The sequence below is a fragment of the Carassius gibelio genome, chromosome B20, assembly GCF_023724105.1.
Source record: "Carassius gibelio isolate Cgi1373 ecotype wild population from Czech Republic chromosome B20, carGib1.2-hapl.c, whole genome shotgun sequence".
In the NCBI taxonomy this organism is placed as follows: domain Eukaryota; kingdom Metazoa; phylum Chordata; class Actinopteri; order Cypriniformes; family Cyprinidae; genus Carassius; species Carassius gibelio.
In genome coordinates this window covers 16,617,769-16,642,777 of record NC_068415.1, presented here as the reverse complement: position 1 = coordinate 16,642,777, position 25,009 = coordinate 16,617,769, and the positions used below count along the sequence as shown (strand labels likewise).

At 34.5% G+C, this 25,009-nt stretch overlaps 2 protein-coding genes across 6 annotated transcripts in view; both read left to right on the top strand.

The window, feature by feature from the left end:
* Positions 1–4,192: 4,192 nt before the first annotated feature.
* On the top strand, positions 4,193–14,369 carry LOC127984446 (tyrosine-protein kinase Blk). Of its 2 annotated transcripts, none has more exons than XM_052587084.1 (15): positions 4,193–4,436; positions 4,803–4,839; positions 5,038–5,135; positions 5,214–5,301; positions 5,604–5,640; positions 5,853–5,946; positions 6,329–6,427; positions 6,662–6,765; positions 9,083–9,232; positions 9,639–9,791; positions 10,973–11,152; positions 11,252–11,328; positions 11,957–12,107; positions 12,485–12,616; positions 12,717–14,369. In XM_052587084.1, the coding sequence occupies exons 4-15, from the start codon at positions 5,215–5,217 to the stop codon at positions 12,917–12,919; spliced, it is 1,467 nt and encodes a 488-aa protein (XP_052443044.1). In that variant the 5' UTR covers positions 4,193–4,436; positions 4,803–4,839; positions 5,038–5,135; position 5,214; the 3' UTR covers positions 12,920–14,369. The 2 variants fall into 2 exon arrangements, with proteins under 2 accessions (XP_052443044.1, XP_052443045.1); XM_052587085.1 differs by having other exon boundaries at positions 4,219–4,339.
* Positions 14,370–14,683: 314 nt separating this feature from the next.
* fndc4a (fibronectin type III domain containing 4a) overlaps positions 14,684–25,009 on the top strand; it is a 30,713-nt gene continuing 20,387 nt past the window's right edge. For 2 of the 4 annotated variants that reach the window (XM_052587086.1, XM_052587087.1), the window contains exon 1: positions 14,684–14,940. In XM_052587086.1, coding sequence (XP_052443046.1) covers positions 14,733–14,940 — 208 coding nt within the window. In that variant the 5' untranslated portion in view covers positions 14,684–14,732. Of the gene's footprint in view, positions 14,941–19,799; positions 19,879–22,771; positions 23,279–25,009 lie in introns of those variants that run through there. The other 2 variants (XM_052587089.1, XM_052587088.1) reach the window with 2 other exon arrangements.

Below are 25,009 nucleotides of genomic sequence, written 5' to 3'. Positions count from 1 at the left end.
GTTTCCTTAGAGCAATGAATATTTAAATAATTTGAAGTCTCTAGAACCTTCATTTTTATGAGCATATGTTTATTTTTTAAAGTCAAAGTCTTGCAGTCTTTATATATATATGTGTATATATATATATATATATATATATATATATATATATATATATATATATATATATATATATATATATATATTCATTTTAGTGCTATCAAAATGATTCATTGCGATTAATTGCATCCAAAATAAAGGTCTGTGTTTACATAATATATATGTGTATGTGGGCTGTGTATATTTATATGTATATGTAAATACACACTGTATACTCAATTTGGATAAAAGCATCGGCAAAAATGAATAAATGTAAAAGCTAATTTAATTAGACAAAATGCCTATTAAGCTTTTCATCCATAATTTCATTAAAAAAACAATTACCCAGAAAAATATAAATGCATTGATTTTGCCAAAAAAATTTGTAATTGAAAAAAAATATGTAATTCTATTTAAAATATATTCATTATTATTATTATTATAAAAATAAAATATAGTCATTTTGTATAAAAGTATTGCCAATCATATAGTTGACTATTGTCAGATTGTATGTCAGTGTGTTTTATTTTAATTTAGTTTACTTTAATCACTTTTATAAACAATAAATAACCCTAAGAAATATTCAGCAGAGTGTAAGTATGACAGCTGGACCCTTTTTGGCATATACTGTATACTGTATGTTCACACACACCAAACACAATAAGACGGCAGAGCAGGAATTTTGCAGGGTTAGCACATTGTCATGAATATGGGCAGGGCACGGAGGTTCTCTCGAGCCACAATCTCTCTCTCTGCTCCTTGGTTTCCACTGTTATTCAGGTTATACTGCTGGACAGGATGCAGCGTCTGGGGACCTGGGTTGTGGGGACGCAGTATCCGCAATCTCTGGGAAAACCAGAGTGGGAGAAAGATGAATGTGTTACCAGGACACCCTCAAGAAACTCCCATCACACACCTGCACTGCATGTCAGAGGGGCTACATCACATACACAGGTGGTCCACAAAAAGCTGGCCTGACGGTGACGCTGATACTCTCCATTTATGTGCAATCAAAAAGTGATTCAGAAAGGAAAACAGGAACTGACAGGAAACAACTTTGAAGTGATTTAAAGTGAATGGTCCTTCCTTGATAGAATTGTTTATGTAGTTCTCGTATTAATATGATAAATGTGTTCCTGATTATACAGTATGGGAAAAACAGCATTTACTTAGGATAAATGGTTAATCAACAATCTATTGTTTGGTGTTTATAGTTTGTTTCCTTTGTTTCTCAGAATTCTTCAAATGATCAAGTGGAATGATGTCATCTTCAGTCTCATATAGGCATTGTCATAATACAAAGAATTTCACACCAGGTCGAATATAATGTATACATTTTCTTTAACACAAGCTAAAAATTGTTTAAAATCAGTTTTGTAGTAGAATCATAATTAAGATAATAGCATATGTAAAGTCAGATAAAAAAAAAGATTTTAGATGGAATAACATTTTTCATTATGAAAATGAAACAGAAAACAATGAATGTTAAACCATAAACTTATTATTTATAATAATAATAATAATAATAATAATAATAGATTAATGTAGCACATAGATATTCGAGCAGATAATATTTATAACACGATGCTTGTATTCAGCTACCATGAATAGATGAAAATAATGAAAAAAAGAAAGATATATATTTAAAAAACTGCAAAATTAAAGTTAGAATAATTAAAACATCTTTATTGACTGAGGTCTCTGGGAACACTCATTTTCCAGCGTAAAATCGGATACAATATGCTTAAGTCATTTAAACTGCTTCAATAATAGGCTTTGCTGCTCTCTAGTGGACGTTCAGAAATCGGCACACTTTTGCACGTGTCAGTAAACAAGTCCATGTTTCCGCTTTTCATTAGAGGTGCAATGTGACAGAGTGAGCTGCTAAAGGACAGTAAAAATGCTCTTACACTGCAGAACCAGCCATAAAATTCATTTAGCCTACAGAAAAATGACTTGTTGTAGAAAATATATAGGCTACTGTATGTAATAGGCCTACTCAATATAAAATATTTTAAAGTTTAAATATATGCTATATTTAAACCGACTTGCCCACTTTATCACCGGGCTTGGCTCTGGAAGTAGTTTCCATTCACCCAACTAAAATCCTCCAGTTCTAAACCAGTTTTCGGACCGTGAGGAGGAGGTGTTTTTAAGGGGGCGCTGGAAACACATTACTTCTCAAATCACGCTTGTTTTCACACATACAGTCGGTGACTGACTGTAAACAAACACTCTCGTTAGATTTAAATCTTGTCTGTTGTTGTTGTTGTTGTTTTCACGCAAATCAATGGGCTACTTTATTTTTCATTTCATAATTTTATTGTAGTTCGACTTTAAGGAAATCAATAAGAATTTTTCTAATGGCCATGGTTCCTGTTTATAACTACCGTGCCAACATTTTTCACTGGCCCAGTATAAAATTTTTATTTATTTATATATTTAATTATTATTTAAAGTAGCAATAAGACATGTAAATTGAACAGCTAATGTTATTTTATTATATTAATGTACTTTTTTTCAGCCAGATTATGGCTTTTTTTTTAATACAAAATATGATTTCTTAATGAAAGCTTTGCTATTTTATTTTATATTTTATATTTAAATAATCTATACAGTCATAGCAGATGAGGAGAAAACACAACATGACATTTCTATTCTACAAAATATATAAAGTATTTTATTACAATTAAGAATTTTTACTGTGTTACAGTGAGTTCTCAGAGGGAAGATTGTGCTGAGCTACTTGATACTGTTCAAGATGTCTCACTTCAAGGTCAGTATCACGGTTCGTACTGCTTCATTATTATTTATCATATTTTTTACACACATCATTTACATTCATTCAGTTAACTTCTAATTTCCATCGTGACATTTGCTGTACACTGCAAAAATTAGTAAGTTGTTCCAAAAGTAGGCATCTTAATTATGCCGCCTCCTAAATATATTGTAAATCATGAATCATTTAAGTTAATTTGGTATTTGGTATTAAAAGGAGGAACATACTCATTCTAGAAAAAAAAATGATTGGACAAAAATCTGTGTAGAACAGAAAGATTAAGAATCTGCTTGATGTGTATTATGTTAACATTCATGAGAACATGACAGTATGAGACCATAACGTAAGGATAATTTTTCTGAAATTGAGATTTATACATTATCTGAAAGTTGAATAAATAGGCTTTCCATAATTTATAGTTTGTTAGGATAGGACACTATTTGGCCAAGATACAACAATGAGAAAATCTGGAAGCTCGGGGTGCAAAATTATTTGTTGTTGAGAAAATTGCCCTAAAATTGCCCAAATGAAGTTGTTAGTAAAGTTTTGATATGTTTACAGTAGGACATTTACAAAATATCCTCATTTAAAATGATTTTTGGCATAAAAATAAAACTTTTGACACATACAATGTATTGTTGGCTATTTCTACAAATATACCAGTGCTACTTATGACTGGTTTTGTGGTCCAGGGTCAAATATAGACGTGCTAAAATCTAAACTGTTATTTTCAGTGTAACTGGATCTTTAAGATGTAACAGGACCTTGACTACAAACACACTAATGGCCTGTAATATAACACTTTCAATCTGAACTTTACAGCTGCAGAGTAAATGCAGCTTAACTGAAGTTCAACGGAAGAAAACCACAGCGCCTATAAAGGGAAAGATGTCTATTTGGCTAGTCAACAACATCCTGTGACAAAGTTGCTGCTGTGAGCTAAATCGTATGTAGCTTTTAAGTACTTCACTCTTCTCATATGCTCATACAACATGGGAAGTTTTGGAGAATTTAGTTCTATGTATATTTCTTTGAGATATGCCCGTAAGACAGCACAACTTCCCAAATTCATTGAAACAATTTTAAAAGAATGTTTTGTTTCTTGAAGCACATTTAAACATCGTTATTTCAGTGTTTCCAAGAAAAATTACCAGGCTTCCTTGTTGACGGACGGCATAGAGTAAAAATAAACATTCAAAGCTGTCAAACCATTACTAAGAATGAGGATGTTCAAATATGAAGTTGTCTACAGTTTCAGTGTCTGACATCACATGCTCATCAAATGCGTGCTTTACTTAAGGCATTTGCACAGTTTTTGAATTAAGCTCTGACAGAGGAAAGAGAGGGAGGGGTATGCTAAATAAACATCTCTATTTATCTCTTTCAACTAATGCGGTCTCTCAGGGCATATACCAGGCCTCACATGCAGATTGGGTGTGTGCCTGCAGTAGATGGGCTGCCTGTGTATCTTCATATGTGTGTGTAAGAGAAAAAATACTTTCGTGATTTAGTTCATAAATTAAGTACCTGAATTTTGATTATTAAATATATTTAAGCATGCTTAAAGGACACACAAAATGTAAGTACATATTTATTTGACTTTAAATTGATATTTTGTATGTACAGTAGTAGACATTCCTGTGATATATAATGGTAACATTTTGTAGTTTTACTTACTTCATCGGTAGCATTTTTTCAAAACTATAAAATAAAATAAATAAAATAAAAAAATATATATTTTGACTTTCAAGTAGTAGTCTGCATTTAATGATATTTATGATTATGCTTATATAGAGTCTGAATGGAAACTGTTATTTAAAAACTCATCACAAATTATCACCTTAGCTGAAAATGTGTTGAAAACGTTTCTTTCGTTTAGTTCAGTTTGACAAGCTGTTAAAATGATAAACACCTAAAAATCCCATCTTTTTGTCTTTTGCACTAGTTAATATTTCCATCCAATGGAATCTTTTTTCATAAGGGTGAGCACTTTTTAATAAATACTTTAATATTTGTGTTTTATTTTTGTTTGTGTGATAGGATTGCGTTTGTCAGTGATTGTCCAACTATACTAATGGAATCATACTTATTAAGTTTTTTAAAGTGTAAACCACCAAACTGTGTTAAAATCATGATCATGTTTGGCTCATGTGGGTGAGTTTAAAAATGTTTTTATTCAGCACCCAATATGATGCCTTTCTGGACCTTTCTGGGTTTCTTCTGGACTGTTACTGGACTCCGAGCAGAGAACTGGGGAGACTGACAGCCGTGAATATAGGTGTGATTACAAGGAAGCAATAGAATTGATTTGATAACATATAAGTAAATGAACACTGATTAAATGTGTTTTTTTTAGGATGGGTTGTGCTTGTAGTGACGAGAAACATCGCAAAGACTCTAAAGGGCATGAACATAATAATTCATCAAACTCTAACAACTTTCATGTAAGTATTGCTGATTTTAGTGTTTTTAATGACCAGCTGAATTCTACTGAGAACATATATATATATATATATATATATATATATATATATATATATATATATATATATATATTTTTTTTTTTTTTTTTTTTTTTTATTTTACTGAGCTTCACAGTGACAAACAAGACTATTTCCAGTTTATTTTTTTTAAATATTACCACACTATTATATATAGTATATTATTGCAAATGAATACATTTCTATTACATGTAAGTTTTTTAGAAATCATTAATGAATATGAAAATGAAATCTTTTATTTACAGTTGTCAAGAGATCACAGGAAGCAGAGCAACAGTCTAGGTAATATGTTTTTATATTCGGAAAAGCGTTTTTCTTTCAAAAACCATTTTACATTATATTAATAATGTTGCTGGGTGCAGATCTTGTGTTCTTATTAAAAATTAGAAAATAAAAGGCCAGAAACTGTCATGGCATGTTATTGTTCACATGTAATGCACCAGAATGCAATGTTTTTCCAATATTTGAATTGCATATTTTAACTTTCTTTTCAGATGAAGATATAGTCATTGCTCAATTTGACTTCCAGCCTGTTAGTGATAATGATCTACAGTTCAAAAAAGGAGACAGACTCAAGATTATTAAAGAGTGAGTAAAAAATACCGCTACTTTTTTTGGTAATACGAGTATAAAATTAAAATACAGCAAAGACTTCCAGCAATTTATATATTAGAGAGGATCTCCACTTGTAAATGTTTACAATTAATCATAATTGGTAAGTACTTTGTTAACCTAATAAAGTGTGTATAACACAGTAGGCATAGTTTTGGGCTAATAAACTTCTAATTAAGATATCAACCCATTTTACCTTTTTGCTTTTGTTATTCCAGGTGAATAATTTTTATATTGTGTACTGTTTAAATTTGCTACATGCGAATGTCAACTAAAATAACCACACACAAATAACACATAAAAAAAGATTAAAGAGCCAAATGATAACAGTGACTAACTTGTCCCATGTTTTTCTCAGGACTGGTGAATGGTGGTTGGCGAAGTCCTTGGTCACTGGTTGTGAGGGATATATTCCGTCTACATATGTGGCAAGAGCACAGACGATGGAGGTGGAGAGGTACAGTAGTAACAAATATTACCAGTATATGGATATGTTTCAGCAGTAGTGCATGGGCAAGAGTGTGGTTCGTTGTTCTGAATATTAGCACTTGCCATATTTCAGCCAATGCACTGAATTAATGTCATGCTTAATAACATCAATACTCTTACACTCGGACCTAACAGATTTATAATTTGTAAACTTAATCTTTGTAAAAGATTGATATTATAAAGGGTCTGTTTTCTGTTCCAGATGGTTTTTAAAGGACATGAGTCGGAGAGACACAGAGCGTCTTCTGCTGGCACCGGGAAACAAACCTGGAGCATTTCTTGTGAGAGAAAGTGAAACAACCAAAGGTCAGATGCCAGTAACATTAATTCCCCTTTGTTTTATTGTGATCATTGAATGGCTGCTCAAGCAGTACACGTCTTGAGGCCCAAAAGCACAAAAGTGCACAACATTTCAAAGAGTTCCATTGCTACAGTAATAATAATAATAAACTTTATTTTATATAGCGCCTTTAAGTAGTATCTCAAAGCACTTTACATAAAAAATATGAAATTAAAAGATACACATAACAGTGCAGGCAGTGTAAACCTAAGCAAACAATAAAATAAAACTTAACTTTTCAGCCACAGAGGAAGTCAACATGGGACGTAATTTGGCAATGTTTCTGAGATGAAAAAATGATGCTTTGACTGTGTTACGAATATAATGGTCAAATGTTAAATTGGTGTCAAATATCACCCCCAGATTTTTTAGTGTAGTTTGGAATTGTAAAGCAGAGCCATCCACACTTAAGGTTATGGCCTCTGCTTTACGTAACTGATGAGGTGAACCAATAAGCATCACTTGAAAAAATTTTAATCTCAGTAAAATATTGAGAAAGAAGAGACTGAATGCATATAGATCTTGGCATAAAAGTGAAAGTTAAGACCAAGTGTTCTTAAAAGTTGGCCAAATGGAAAAATGTAAATACTAAAAAGTAAAGGGCCCAAAACTGATCCCTGGGGAACACCAGACTACACCACACCAACCTCAGACTTGCAATCACCCATCACAACAAACTTTAATGCAGAATCAGAATCAACTCCAAAGATAGTCTTTAAAAGGGGGATTAAAATGGAGTGATCTATAGTGTCAAAAGCGGCACTAAGATCAAGAAGAATCAGTATAGATAAATCAGAAATTCTAGATAAACCAGAACCAGAAGCCATTAACAAGTCATTAGTGACCCTAACTAACGCTGTTTCAGTGCTGTGCAGTTTACAAAATCCAGACTGAAGTGGCTCAAAAAGATCATTAGAGGAAAGATGATAAAGCAATTGAGAAGCCACTGTTTGTTCTAAAATTTTGGTGAGGAATGGAAGATTATGGGATGAAAATTATTCAGATTATCAAAGTCCATGTTGTTTGTTTTTTGTACAGGGGTGACAGCAGGAATTTTAAGTGCTGCTTGCACAACATCGGTGCACAGAGAGTTATTAATAGTTCTCAAAACAACAGGAGAGGGTGAATAAAAACATGATTTAAACAGACAAGATGGTATCAGACCAACTCTGGAAGTTGAGGCTTTCAGTTTTTAAACCATATTACATCGAGACTGGGAGAATAGCAAGTTAAAATGCAAAGTTAAAGAGAGAGATACCAGAAAATGCAGAAATATTTAAGAAGGAGGCAGCAGAAGTATGAGTGGTAACTACGTGGTTACATATATTATCAATTTTGGTGCTAAAAAAAATCCAAAAACATATTGCAAAGGTGAGTTGAAGCAGGAACATTAGAGAGGCTGTGATTTTTAAGCAGCTTGTACTGTGTATCACTACATTATCCAGCCACAGCAAGAATTATAACATTAGTTCAGTTTCTACCACAAAGAGAAGGAAATACTAAAGAAATGACTTAAATTAGTCAGTATAATACACCATCACAATATTTTCAGTTCTTCTGATCTTTTTTTTTATTTTTTATCTCAGGCCAGCCAAACTAAATTAACATTTAAGGGAGCACTGGGCCCACAGCCTCAAAACTTTGTTACTTTTATTTGATTTTGATCAAATCTGTCGCTGATAAAGTGTGCGTAAGTTTCCAGAATCTCATCTGCAGCTCTTTTTCAAGTTCACATCACGCAGAGAGCCCGAAAGAGCAAATAAATGTCAACCCATGCACTGAGATCTGTGCTTTGCTTTGAGGGGAGATATTAATAGCCTTTTTATTTTATTTATCTACTTGCAGAGCAATGGAAAATGCAGAAACTCTACTTCACTGGAAATTTCTCAGTAACTGAGGTTACTGAGTGTATAATTTGACCAAATGCATGGCCTTAGATATTTGTTCTGGAAAATAAGACAAAAACAGTTTGTGTTTAAAATGCAGTGTTAAATCACTAAATAAATTAAAAATATCTGTTTACTGTTTAGCAAATTACATTCTATAAGCAATGTCAGCCATTTCTTTAAAGACAAGCAAACCTGATGTGAGAAATCCTTGACATACAAAATGATTCAGAGATTCTAAGAGCCGTCTTAAAGGTATTGAATGCTTCCCTGATTACGTTGATCTTTTTACAGAGTCTAGGCCGACAAGTATTGGTTAGGATTCTGTTCTTCATAAAAATGAGAAGAGCCTACTGATCAGCCATGTTACTGAACAGCTGTTTGTGATCCTCTGCAGGTGCTTTCTCTCTGTCTATAAGAGACTCCACCCCAGAGCATGGTGATGTTGTCAAGCATTATAAGATCCGAGGCCTTGATAACGGTGGTTTCTACATCTCTCCCTCCACAACCTTTTCTTCTCTTCAGGAATTAGTCAAATATTACTCCAGTAAGTAGTCAGAGCTAAGACTGTTGCTGTATCTAGGACCTCTTCTGTTTCTTCCACTGTATGCTTTCTGTGGTCGTAGCAGTGAGAACATGACAAACAGTTGCTTTAACCACCAGATAAATAGGTCAGCTTTAGTCTTAGTTCGTACTCCACATTCTTGCCCCATTTTGGTTTGTTGTGTCTTTTTATAGAACTGTTTACAAGTAGCAAAAACCTTTTTCTACGTTTTGGTTTGAGCACATCTTGTGTTTTTCTCCAGACAGAATCAAAACCAAGTAAACATGGTTTCAGTTCAGACAGATTGGTAGATCTAGTCTTGTTTAATTAGAAATTGCTCCTACATTTGTGACATAATCAGCACTCAACCTTCTTGCTGTTCTCTCAAACTCTTTTATTGCACATAAAGGGACCGCAGATGGTTTATGTCAGAAGCTTGGAAGTCCGTGTAAAACCGCTGCCCCTCAGAGACCCTGGGCTCAAGATGAGTGGGAGATTCCCAGAGAGACTCTGAAAATGGTGAAAAAACTGGGTGCCGGTCAGTTTGGAGAAGTGTGGATGGGTAAGAAGCAGAAGAAAGTTCAGTTGCGCAATGTTGCCTTTGTAACAAATCTTTATTCTTCCTTTTCTGCCTCAATGGTTGGTTGACGCATATTTTTGCTCTGGACAATTTGAGTTAAGTTTATAAGAGAGTCTTCTTAATTTTGTGTAGTATGTATTCAGATTCATTATCTTGATTTATATGCTACAAAACCTACAGTAGTCTACAGAGTAAATTTTATAAACAATAATTAAAATGGAAGATTTTCATTATTGAGATGAATACTATAGTAATACTATAAAATGTCATTTATTTTCATTGAAGCAGTGTTGCCTTGATATAACATGCATAAAATTATTTTACAAAATGTAATTAAAACATTTTATTCAGAGGCTTAATTCAATCAGAGATTTAATTAATATAAAAATGAGGTAATGACCAGTTCTTACTATTAATTAGTTGCTTATTAGCATGTATATTATTAACATATTTGCTTTTTATTAGTACTTAAAAAGCCAAATATCTGCATGACCATGTTCTACGTCCTTAATACTGCCCAACTTAGGAGTTTATTGAGGCAAAAGTCATAGTCATAGTCAATATGTCTTTGTATTCATCTCACTTCAGAATACACTTCTTTTATACTGGCCCTGAAGTTGTTTGTTCAAGGGCGTGTCAGTGTTTTGTGTGGTTTTGTGTGGTATTGTCACATTTTAGCCACATGAATGATAATTTCACTGAAAGTCAAAGAGGTTTTTACTTTGGCCACCATGGTCAATATTAATCGGAAGCTGCAAAAACCTCTAATCCATATCCCCCCACTATACAGTGTGCGCTCTTGCAGATCTTAACAACTTGTTCTTTTAAAATTCTTTTAACATATCAGTATAGGCTTAATATTTGTTTTCATACTGTATTATTAGCTGATTTTATTTGTTTTATATAACTAGGTATATGCTTAAAGCAAGAACAGACAGTAAATATACCCTGTTTAAAAATATATATATATATATATATATATATATATATATATATATATATATATATATATATATATATATATAAAAGAGCTTATTACACTTGATTTTTACAGCATACCTGATCATAAATAACTGATTCTAAAATTATGTGTTCTAAAAATGTTATTCATTGAGCTGCCAAAAGTTGATGAAATTGCATGTGCCTGTGGCTCTTGTTTGTAGGGTACTACAAAAACTCCCAGAAAGTTGCCATCAAGACTTTAAAGGAAGGCACCATGGAGCCAGAAGCATTCCTTCAGGAGGCTAATCTGATGAAGAAGCTCCAGCACGAGAGACTGGTCAAACTGCACGCTGTAGTCACCAAAGAACCCATATATATTGTCACAGAATACATGGCTAATGGTTGGTATTACCAGAACATTATTAGAGTCCTAAACCATATGTAATTCAAATGATGACATAACTTGTCCAAACTTTAAAATTGTTCTTTTCCTATTCAAGGAAGCTTATTAGACTTTCTGAAGACGGAAGATGGCCACCAATTAAAACTTCCCAAGCTGATTGATATGGCTGCACAAGTAAGAATAATTCAACTTGTCAGGATTTCTCTTGATTGTCTTCTTAGTAGCAATTAATTATTTCTCTGGCGCTGCAGATTTGAGTCTTTATGGAACATGATACATTTAAATGCACTGCATGGAAACCTGCACATTAATTAGTTATTTCATGCACCCCCTGTACATCATTTTCAACTTCTGTAACTATTTTTAGAATTGTTATGCACCAGATACTGTCAGGGATATGTAGAGGAAATGGTCTTTGGTCTTGTAAGCTCATGGCCTGCACATTTTTAGATCTGAACTCTTCTAGAAACACCACCACAAATTTAGATTAATATCTTCCGGCAGGATATTACGTACTTTTTTCCATCGACCTGAAGCCCCTAACAAGCCCCAGACTCTGTTCTTGCTCTCTGTGAAACTTCCTGTTAGAGCCCACTATGTTGCTGCTAACTTACGTGTCTGCCTTGTTCTTGCCATCAAACAATATCCTTTGATGCTTTTTGTAGCGATTTTAAATAATGTCACTGACAAACAAAATTTTAAGTTAAATTTTTTTTTTGAGAAACTGCATTTTAAAAATTACCAAGTATTCCACATATTGCCTATATTATTACATTCAGTTTAATTTCTCTCTGTGTAACAGATTGCAGAGGGAATGGCTTTCATAGAAAGGAAAAATTACATTCACAGAGACCTGCGTGCGGCTAATATTCTAGTCTCTGAGACCCTGCACTGTAAAATAGCAGACTTTGGCCTTGCCAGGATCATAGAATCTGAATACACTGCACAAGAAGGTGAGTACACCAGTTTATTCCCACAGTGCAGTGTTTTTTCCACTGCCACAGATTCATTGGCACCAGTCAATGCTGACATTTGATTTCTAATGTGATGATCTGACATATTTGACCTTTAAGGTTGGGTATGAGCTACTGATATTGAACAGCTTCTTTCCATGGTGACATTTCCGTGTTGTCTGATTTTACCACATGAAGGCAGATTTTTCATTACTTTAGGCTTTATTTATAGTATTTCTTTCATTACTTTAGGCTTTATTTATAGTATTTCTGGATCATTAATAAACTTTTGCAAAATACAAATTTTCCATGCTTGCACATTGCTTTTTCCAAAATCCCATTTATCACCTTTTATCACATCTTTTTTTACCAATCAGGTGCAAAGTTCCCTATTAAATGGACGGCCCCTGAGGCCATCAACTTCGGTACTTTCACCATCAAGTCAGACGTGTGGTCCTTTGGAGTTCTTTTGACAGAGATTGTCACGTACGGCAGAGTACCGTATCCAGGTAATGGGCTTTTCTCTCTTGGGTTTCGTATTCCATTCAGAACAGTGTAGGATAGATGTATAGATCTTTAAAAACCTGGCTGGGCTTTATTACATTTCAGGCATGACGAATCCAGAGGTGATCCGTAATCTTGACAGGGACTACAGGATGCCGTGTCCAGATGGATGTCCAGAGGAGCTTTATGACATCATGCTGAAGTGCTGGAGGGATAGGCCAGAGGACAGGCCCACCTTTGACCACCTGCAGGACATACTCAATGACTTTTTCATTGCTACAGAGGGCCAGTACGAGATGCAACCATGACCTCAATGCAGAACCAATAGATGAACTGAAAAGGGGATGCACGAAAACATATGGAATGATAGGATGGACTAAACTCCAGATCAAAATATGGATTATGGGGAATATACTAAAGCAACAATAATGAATCCCTGTATATCAGTAAAACATTTTTTTTTTACATTTACTGTATACCAGCTTTGTCAAGATTTTTTTCTTAGATTTGTTTTATCTTGTGGGCTTCTTAGGGTATTTCATTATTTTTTTAAAGGTGAGTGTGCACTTTTTTCCGATAAGTTACTTTCTTCTATCACCGCTGTAAGTATGCAGACAAATGTAAATATGACGTTTGTTTGATTCCCCTGAAAGACTGTGGCTCTGTTTGTTTGAGCATTTGACCAGCCCAGCCTAAACAATGGTACGAGATTGGGGCGGAGCTATCATTTTATCCAACCAATTGGAAGACTGGGGGAGTGTTTTACCAGTCATTATTTATGCAGTTAATTTTGATTATTTTATTCACAGAAATTAAACACTTTAACTCTCTGATAAATCGGTTTTTAACAGTGAGTAAACAAAATCCTCTTATATTTCAGTTGGAAATTTAAAAGCATGCACAGATATTAAACATTATTTCTGCACATACCTATGAATCATTTGAACTCTGAAATAATTTGAATGTGTTTAAATGAGCTGACTACATGAGCAGTGAAGTTTCATGTAGGAAACCATAAAATGATCAGTCATTACAGGACTTAGCACTTACATGGCTTCCTCTTGAGATAACAGACCGTGAATGTTCTGCTCACCATGAATAGATTAAATAGTTAGATAACAGTCAAGGAATTTGTGATTATTCACTACTATTTAAAAGTTTGTGGTTGGTAAGATTTTTTTAATGTAAAAAAAAAAGAAAAATTCTATTCTCACCAAGGCTGCATTTACTTGATCAAATATTCAGTAAAAACAGTACTATCGGGAAGCAGTATTACAATTTCAAATAACAATTTCAACATATTTTTAAATATAATTAATTCAGATTATATAGTTTATATTAAAGGGTATGTACAAAAACATGTAGGTCAAAAGGATGGACAAATATACCCATTGCCAAAATCATGAATGAAACATGAATCAAGTTTTTCTGCTAATGTTTTGAGAACATCATTAAAGACCATTAAAGATAATTCTAAACAAACATTCTGTTAATGTAACATTTGTTCAGAACTTTGAGAACACAGCCAAAGTTCTGAGAACATTTCCTCTTTTTCACAGTCACACGATCCTTCGGAAACCACTGGCATTTCGTATTATCGAAACAGTTGTTCGGCTTAAAACTTTTGTGGAAAACATGATATATACATTTTTTTTCAGAAGAAATAGATGATGAATAGAAAGTTCACAAGAACAGCATTTATTTTATTTATTGTAATAAATATTTATAAGTTTTAAATAAAATTTATTTACTGTCACTTTTGATTAATTTAATGCATCCTTGCTGAATATGATCATATGATCAATGTACAATGTGTAAACCCTTAAGAAAAAAAAGGAATTTCATTTTTGCATGTCTTTTAAAATGTTTGCTTAATAGAAGGTGTAATTTTAAGAGAATTTAAAAAGCACCCTCTTAATTTAAAATGCTTTGAGGCACGTCTCTCCAATTGCTCAGTGTAAAGCTCTGGTTCTGGTGACTCGGATGTTTATGGGTAATGCCCAGCATTTATACAGCTACACTTCCTGCCTTAAACTCACCCCTGGGGCTTTATATGTTTGTAGATAACCAAGAACGCAACCAACACCCAAGAGCTTCTCCTGTGGTTTCCTGCCTGCCTGTATGCAACTGAAACAGGAAGCAGTGAGTCAGCATTCCTATCATAAGCTAAGCACTCTATGGCTCGGAATTCCAAACATGCTGCTGAAGCTTTTCTCAGCATTCATAGAAAAGCAAAGGTTTCCATTTAAGCAAAATATTTCTGGGAGGTGCATGCTGAAACCAAGTTTTGATTCGTCAGTGCTCTCAAGATGTGTTAATGATGCAGGAGGTACTTACGCAAGCTTATTTGATATCTGTTCATATAGTAAGTAACGTTCGTTTGATGGAATGATGATATTTAACAGAAGTTGATGAATTAACTTGCTTATCACTGACATTAGTGGCTTTGTTGACTGTGGCAGTGGAAATGAATCATTACTGAGAGTGCGTTTTACTGTCATACTCCTTAATCAGGTCATTATCTAGCTTTTCACTGCTATATTAGATGAATGCATCATTAGATTTGAGAAACGGATATGGCTGTGTTGTTTTTTTTTTTTTGGTAAGACAAATAGGAGACTCGTAGTCAGCAAGCTCTCTGTGTTGGCCAGCTCTCTAAGCTGTGTGATTTATGTACAGAAGACCAATTATTCTAATGCATCATCACAAATTGCTTATCTGCAAAAACTTCAACCCATTACAAAGATTACAGAAGGAAGTTTTCGCTGTAAAAAATATGCAGTTTAAACATCAAGGTTGGCCATGTTCCATCAGGCTGCAAATTCTCTTTATGGATCCATTTACTCCACATCATCTCTTGGCAGAAGAAAACGGCCTGATATTGGATAATTAAGCCCCCGCAAATGTGCATGTAAGGCCAAAGATTTCGTTTTTTAAATTCCAAAACTGTAAAATCCACTTGATCAGTGTCATCAGCAATTTTTAACACTTTAAGCAAAGAGTTACAAATTATTACATTTGCAACACAGCTTTGGAATGTGCTGGACCATTCACCCATACTGTTTTGATAATGTAGTAAGATAATAATTTAAAATAAACAAATAAATAAACAGGAACATTCATCAAAACAAGCTTTGATAACTTTTGGAAATAGGTCTTTGAGACTGACATCCTTAAGTACTGTGCTGGTTTTAGTGGTCATTGTTTCAAAATGTTGGTTAGATTTTGAGTGTTTTTAAAGTTTGAATTAGAAAATATATCATAACCACCTCAATCAGAAGAGGCTGAACCTTTTAAAGGCTAAAGCTTGAAGTGATGTATTCTGTTTGTGCACACTCATTTCCTCTTTCTGTCTCTCTCAGTCATTTCCACCAGAGGGTAGTCCAGCACAGGAGTGATGTTGTGTTTTTTTTTTGACATCATAAATTATATCTCTGGTCAAACACTGCACTTTTCTTCAGAATCATCTGCCAGACAGTGAGCCTTAATACCTTTTAATTAGAAGTTTAAATCTATATCAATATCTATAACAATATATATTAATATTCTGATAATGCCCCCCCCCCCCCCTAAGCCTTCTTAAATAAATGTCACTCTCTTCAATATGACATCAGGATTTGATCCCAAATAAGTTAAATGGATAAATGTGAATTCTGTCTTCATTTATTCACCCACACGTCGTTCCAAATCTGTATGATATTCTTTCTTCTGTAGAATAATGATTTCAGATGAAGGCCCTCCTTTTAATTATGAAGCTTCAAAAGGGAATCAAAACCACAATAAAAAAAATATTCTGAAGCCGTACGATAGTCTTGTGTGAGGAACAAAGCATTAATTAAAATAAATAATAAAATAAATGATGTTTTTTTTGTGAACTGTTACTCACTGACATTCTTCACGACTGGATCACTGAGTTGAACTTGAGGAGTCGGTCTGATTCGTGCACCATTTGTTGTTAAGGGAATTCCTTTACTATCTTTGTATCATATGTGTACAGTTCAAGGCTGGTGGTCTGTCTGTGAACTTGAGTCAACATGTTTTTCCACAATCATTTGCCTTTTCTGATAAAAATCACTTCAGGGCCTCTGACCTCCCTGCAGTCATTCTGTGTTTCAAACAGAAATACTCTTGTGTCATGTCTCTATACACCATTGTCTAAATTACTAAATTGCAGTTGAGTCAAAACCATTGAGAACAAAACAAAGAATCTGACTGACATGTTTCACAATCAAATGGGCACTGTAGCAGACAGATTCACAGCTATTTTTATGTCATACCAAGGGAGAAAATGCACTTGTTAAACTGATTGCTGTTATTGTTTTCACATAACAAAAGGGTCTCTGTCAGATGCATTCATTGTGATTTCTGTCCTTGGGTTGACTTTGCTGTGCTTCGTTACATTTACTCACCCCAGATGAAAGACCAATATTTTCTCCTCACAATCACTTCATCCCTCGCTTCTATACTATACCATCAGTGGAAAGAGAGCGATATGATTACAAAACAGTAAGGAAATAAAGAGGGGGGAAAGTAAAAGACCCGACTAAACTGACCGAAACCTCCCTTTGTTTAATGACTAGTGCCTTACAAAAGGACATATTTTAATAGTAGTTAGTTTTTACCTGTACTAGACAGATACAAGTTGATAAAAAAATGTTGACAAAGCCTTGTCTGATAGTTTCAAATATACCATACCATACCATACCAGCTTTATTTGTTGAGCACTTTACAACAACCAAAGTTGACCAAAGTGCTGTACAGAAAAAAATAAACAATTAATAACCACACAATAAAAGCATTCAAAGTAACAAATTAAATCAAGTAAATAAAATCGAGGTATGGCGGGGCAAGACCATTTAGTGATTTAAAAGCAAATAACAGAATTTTAAAATGGATCCTAAATTGAATAGGCAGCCAGTGTAATGAAGCTAAAATAGGGGAAATGTGCTCATGTTTATGTGTGCCCGTTAAAAGACGTGCTGCTGCATTCATCTGGAGACGGGTGATGGAGGACCCACTAACCCCCACATATAGAGAATTACATTAGTCCAGCCGTGTAGTTATAAAGGCGTGGAAATTACAGTTTCGAAATGTTGTCTTGACAGAACTGGCTTTATTTTGGCCAGCTGCCTCAAATGAAATAATCTTGATTTGACAACAGCTTTGATCTGACTGTCAAATTTAAGCTCAGGGTCCACTTTAACTCCTAGGTTTGTGATACTAGGTTTAATATAGGGTGCCAAGGAGCCCAGATCTACAAGCGGGGGATGCCAGAGGTGCCTCCAAAAACCATCACTTCTGTTTTTTTATCATTAAAATGGAAAAAATTCAGAGCCATCCAGGCCTTTATGTCGTCTAGACAATCGAGTAGTTGTCCAACAGAGTTATCATTTTTCTTTTTAAAACGTACATAAATCTGACTGTCATCTGCATAACTTTCTAAGTATGGAACCAAGTGGAAGCAATACAGAGAGAAAAGTAGAGGGCCAAGGACTGAGCCCTGTGGGACACCACACGAAAGAGGAAAGACACAAAGGCTAACACAAAAAGTTAGATCTAAAAGCACAAGGAAAATACAGTCACCAGAGTCAGTAGCTAAAAAGATATAATTAAAAACTCTTAAAATAGCAGTTTCGGTGCTGTAAAAGGTTTTAAAGACTGACTGGAAAACCTCTAGTATATTATGTTCTTCCAGAAAGGTCAATAATTTACTGTACACAATCTTCTCCATGATTTTTGAAAGGAAAGGCAATTTGGAAATAGGAATACTGCATGTTTTAAAATTTCAGGGACCACACCCGAGGTCAGACTACTATTTATAACTGCAACAACAGATGGTCCTACAGTGGGGAAAACCTCCTTAAATAGTCGAAGGGGGACAGCATCATTTGCAGAACCCGAGGGACTAACAACCTCCTCTAAAGAGGAAAAAGTCACTGGCTCAAAATGATCAAAATGATCATGATCAAAGACAGCCGAGCAGGGGACAGAGATTGAAGAGTCTGAAGCTCAAGGAACAATCTGAGACCTAATAGAAGTGACCTTATCAATAAGAAAGCAAAGGAATTTTTCACACATAGCAGGGGATGCCTCCATACAAGCATTCTGCGGGGCATTTAAAAGTGAGTCAATGGTGTTAAACAAATTCGCCAGAATAATATCTGAGAATTTTTTTTTTTCTTTCACAGTTTCCTGGTAATGACGCCAGCAATCCCTTAAAATTTGAAGAGACACCTGCAGTTTGTCCCTCTTCCACTTGCGCTTAGCTCTACGGCACTCATGTCTCGCAGCATGAATCATGTCATTTAGCCAGGGCTCAGATTTAGTTTTAGGCTGCCTGGATTTAAATGGAGCCACAGTGTCTAAAACAGTTTGGCAGGTGGAGTGAAACCATGAGCTAAGCTCATCTGTCTGCAATACAGACTCAGGAGTGATGGAGTTCTGACTGAAAGCAACCGAGAACTGAACAGTAGTGGAAGGGTTAATCATGTGACAGCGCCGTGCAGCAGCGCTGTATGAAAGGCAAGAGCAGTCTCAAATAATACAGGCATATGGTCAGAAAACAATGCGTCACATATCTCTAGATTAAGAACAGGCAAACCATATGATAAAACAAGATCAAGTGTGTGTCCATGTTCTTGTGTGGGTCCAGACATAGATTACACAAGATTAAAAGAATCAGTGAGGTTTAAAACGTTTGAAGGTTTTACTTAGAGAAATTTGGAAAAGTCAGACATATAAATACTCAGATTATATTAGACTATACAGACTTCATCAAAATGCTAAAAATCCACAAAAATAATTTGATAAAAAAATCGAATGAAATTCTCAGCTGGTTGCTAGGAGTTGCAGGCGTTTTCCTGGGCTTTTGTTAGTATATTTTAACATGTGGGTGGTGTGTTTAAAACATTGTTGGCATGTTAACAACATACTAGCAATTTACTACGTGTTTACTACAATACGTTATGTGTTTTAACTGAATTCTAGCATGTTTTGCAACCTATTGTTAGCATGTTTAGCACTTTGCTACCGCTTGCTGTTTCTCACTTCCAAGAATGCAATGAATGGTTTTGCATTCTTGTGTATTTTGGTCTCATAAACCATAATGTATTTACGAGCATGCAGCGGGAACCTCTTAAGTGAGAATGCCAAGTCTGAAGTATACAGCCTTGTATGTCATCTGCCCACAGTGTCTTCTGGGATTTCTGATGGTTCAGTCCTCTCAAGTCTGCATTTGATGCATCCTCGACATCAAGAACACATCCAGGTACTTGCATTCTTGAGTAGCGGAATTGAACTTGATGATGTAGGCCTAGTACACAAGATTGAATGCATATTGAGAAATTACCCCAGTACTTTAACACATTTTTATGTTAGCATGTTCCTAGCATATTGGGGATGGGGAGAATGGGAGATCAGAACAATGATTAGAACTGAAACATATTTAGTTGCAGCTCAATGAAAATTATGTTTCATTCAGAAATATGTTAGAACAGAAGTAATGTAAGATGGGTTTAATAATAGTTTTTTATGTTGACTTTAAAACATTAAATATGTAGGCATGCATGGCGCAGGTTCGAATCTGGCCTGCAGTTTATCTCATTCCCCCTCTCATTTTTCTTTGCAGTTTATCATCAAAAAAAAGCAAAATAAATAAAATGTAAAAACGTTATATACAAGTTTCAGATTTGTAATTCATTTCAATTAAAATGAGAGACTTAAATATACAGAGAAACAATACAGGTCTCTGGAGTGTAAACTATTGCAGAGTCAGACCAGTGGATGTGGATAATTAATATCAATCTATAGGAGAAACATCCTTGGCATAAATATTAATGTTTCTGTGACCTAGAATACTGTCCTTTCTGATGATGAAATTGACTATGGTCTCTCTCTCCCTCTCACAGAAACAATTAGAAGGCTCTAGAGAGCCTGTTGCAGCAAAAATCAATAGCTGTACGTGCTTATTCTTTTTTTATTTTATTTTTTTTTATAAACAAATAGATAAGACTGTTCTGAAGCTTTTCTTTCATGGTGGGAATTTACTTCCTCAGCTATTTAATTCACTATTCCATTGATTTTGAAAATATTTCATTTTGACTGAAACCAGTTGGAAATATTATTTGAATGCACAGATTTAAATTTTTAACTTTATTCAGACTGTAATGAACTTTAAATTGCTAGTATAATTTATAATAAAGAGGCAGTCACTGCCTTTGTTATTCCCTAAAAGATGAATTATTTGTTGTATTGCAGAACATCCTAGCAATATATTCAGTTGCAACTGTAACCTACTTAGTGATCAACTGTAGCGCCACCTTGTGATCAAATTGCAAAGCAATTAGTGTAAATTTGAAAAGCATGTTTTGTGCTTAAAGCATTTGCCAAATAGGTCCACCAATCACCCCCCCCCCCCTCCCATTTTTTTAAATAATACCCGAAATCTAAAGATTAGCTAGAATTTATGTGAAGATGGTGAAAAACTGGACAGAGCTTTTAATGAGACTATAACAATAATATATTTGTTGGATAATGATGAATATTGCATTAACTAAATACACTAAGTTTCTACCATTGTGTACTGCAGGCAGTCACCTGAACTAGAGGTAAAATATCTTTGGGCCTGCCTTAAATTGTTGGCATAATGTATATGACTTGAGCAGAGGCTGAAGAAAATAGTAGACTAATATGTCACATGATTGAGTTATGCCTCAGCATTAATGGAAAACATGTTTAGAGTGATAGTTCTGTCTGTTGCCAGGAGGCAATTTATCTCTTGATAAAGGAGAGACAAAGATGAGCAATGAGGAATTTATCTCTCAAAGACCTATAACGAAATATAATACTTGTTGAAATTAATTATTATTATTATTATTATTTAATTAAAGAAGGGAACATATAGCTGACACACAACATCTTGTTATGATTACAGTTTACAGACACTATTCTTTACAGTTTTAAACTAACAGCTTTCCAAGGAAATATTTGCTCATGCAGTATTTTTAGTGATTGAAAAAAATGTATAACCCAAAGTTTTATATAAAAATGCCACAGTGGGCTTTAGTTGTTAACACTACACTATAGATTGGAGCCTATTCAGTAAATGACAGAAAACTCCAGATGATTTCTTTTATGATTCTACAATATTCCTGCACATCACTGAATCCTTAAGGAGTTAACATACCTGAAAATGTATATTTAGAAGCTGATGTGCTGCACTGACCTTTAAAGCCCTTGCCTGTAAGTGAGAAGGATGGTAATCATTGCAGAGCAACCCTGTGACACTCTCTAAAGTTTAATTATGTCAGAAGGTTGCTGTGATTAAAATGCCATAGTTTCAGCATTCAAAATTATTGTAAAGACTTTTGTGAAGGCCAAAGCAATGAAATTCTATAAATTTGCATTATGCAGGTGGTCAGTGAAATGTAGGCCTACAGTAAGATATGTTCATAAAAAGTGTATGCAGTAGGACTCTGTTAATAAGAGGAATTTTTCTGCATTGATTTTTCACAGGTGCTTTACAGTATTTTGAATTGCATTGTGTTGCATTTTAGGGTTAAAAATACGTTTGTAAACTTAACAGATAACTTTTTTCCCGTTTTTTTCGACGTATTTTTTTATTAATTATTATTATTATTATTATTATTGTTTTTTTTCTTCTTAAAGTTCAATCAGACAAAAAAGTTCCATTATCCATTACTTCTGCAACGACATATGAAGCTTTGACTTAATTTAAAATCAAGCATTTTTCTTTTGGTGAATTCTGGTGAACAACACAGGACAGTGCTGGAGGAATGGATCAAAATGGATGTATTTCACCTGCAAAAATTATAGTATAAATGACATGTGACCGCACCTTTAAAGAGTAGTATTTCTGCACTGTCCGGTATTTAAGAAACATCCTACTCTTCTTGGGAAGGCATTGTTTTCCAAAACTGACACCAAAAAATGTTTAAAAATAATGTTTTTTGGCTGCCTGAATTCACTATCAGTGAGGTAAAATGAAAGAAAACTCGTGTAAATGCTTCGTTTCTGAAGGCTTTGTTATGAATGAGTGGACTCACTGAGTCTTGTTCATTGAGGAATGTAGCAACGCTGAGATCTCCACACTGTCAGGATGCGCGCACATTTATAAATAAATAAATCAGCTGCGTCTCTGGCTCGCGTTCTCTGGAGCTGACCGTGGTGCTGATCGCCGCGCGCTCGCTCGAGATCAACACTGACATGCTCGAGCGTCAATGCTTCATGCTTCGTATCTGAAGACCTCCGACACTGAACTTGATGCTCCCTCACAACCTTCAGTTTCGGAGGAAATCCTAAAATAATCGAGCATGGATCTGTAGTGAGACGGAGGCATTTTGGAAGTCGAAGGAAAGTCAGTATCAAACCTGATGTTGACGTGGACGTTCCGGCACGTGTTTTAATAGGATTTGCGAACATGATGCCCATCATGAGATTTTTACTGTAGTTTATTTAAGATGTGTGTTATTTGAATGAATTTATATTCAGAATGTTGCTATAAACATATCCGTTTAGAAGCGAAAGAAGATAACTACATCTATTTGGATCCTTGGACATTCGAAGTGGAGATATGGCTCGCGTTCTTGTCCTTGTTAACTCAGTCGGACTGTTGCTCTTCGGTAGTGAAATGTTTCTGGTGGGAGCAAGTAAGTTTATTTGACTGATAATCAGTGTTCTGTCTTGTATTTTATGGATGCACGTGAGCTCCTGTAATTGAGATGTACCGAACCTTTGCAGGTTTTGCTAGGATGCTCTGTGCTGGGGGTCTTTGTGCGCCTGTCAGCAAAATCATGTCATGCAATAGGTTGCAAAAAATAAAGATTTTTAAATTCTGAACGACAGGTATACTTAAATAACATCCAGTATGTTAAATATTTTTAACATAGCAAAGATCCGTGTTGAATTGCTCAAGTGCTTTGACTGGTTAAGACTAAATGGGCTAAGAGTTGACTTTTTATCATTGGTTTTTGGATTATTGACATTCAATTGAACACTGGACTCAAATCAGATCAGAGTCTGATTTCTGAGCGTATTATACGTTTTATAGTGGTTATGCAGTATATCACAAATAAATGAGTTGATTGGAAAATATTTGATTCTAAAATATAAAATCAATAGTAAAACTATCATAACAATTGGCCTATATAATGCTGGTCACATAACAATTAACCAATCAGCAGCAGTTGTTTTCTACAATATATTGCATTGGATAGAAGATTACATAAAGTTCATTGTTTATAACAGAAAATGTAACAGCAAGAAATAACCATTAACATTCATGTATTTTGATAAACACTTTTATCAAAAGCGTCTAATGTTGCATACATACATGGTATACATTTTAGAGGGTTATGCATTTCCTGTGAATCGAACCCATGAATTTGCTGTTGCTAGCATCATGCTTTACAGTTTGAGTTACAGGAATAGTTGTACCTTGTAAAATTCTGCCAATATTTTTACTGAGCAGATTTTTCTTGTATCCTTCTTGAATATTTTGGGAGGAATTAGTGCATTTTCAAGCATGAGATGAAGGTATGGAAGCATGTCAGGAAAATGCATTCCTGTATTGTTCTAATCCTTTTCCCTTTTTTCCTGATTGAGTCATCTGGGATTTTGTGGTAGCTTTGATAAGGCAGCAGTTGGCACTTCTGTTCTCACAAGCACAGCGTTTCTGGCTGAAATATGAACACTTTCAGTGCTGAAAGTTTCTTCTCGGAAAGCAAGACATCTCTCCTTTTGGAAATTAGATTACACCTGCAGAGGCAACATTACAGAATAGCCCAATATTAATTCTCTATGGATGTATATTAAAAGTAATGATTTACTATATGATTTAAGATATGTGAGAAATTATGATCATACAGTTTAAAATCTGTCCTAGTTTATGATCCAGACCAGCTTCTTTGCAGAGATTTAGGATGGGAGAATAATTTAAATTCATTTTGGTTTCTTTTCCTTGTCAACAGACACCTGAAATGAATTAGTTAGTGTCATGCAGAGCACAGCACTGCTCAAAATACTATAGCAAAATATCTCTTGATTAAAGGAATAGTTTACAAAACAATCAAAATTTGCTGAAAATGTAGTCATCCTCAAGCCATCCAAGATGTAGATGAGTTTCATCATCGGAACAGATTTGGAGAAATTTAGCATTATATAATTTGCTCACCAATGGATCCATTCCAGTGAATGAGAATTCAAGCAGTCCAATAAGACTGCACAATAATCCATCATCCACAGTCCATCTTTTATTGTTTCGTGAAGTTAAAAGCTGTGTCTATGTAATATACAAAACCATCAAGGCCATTTTCTTCAGACGAGGCCTCTGTCTATAATATTACTGAAAAAAAGAGTCTGGGGAGAAATATGCACAGACC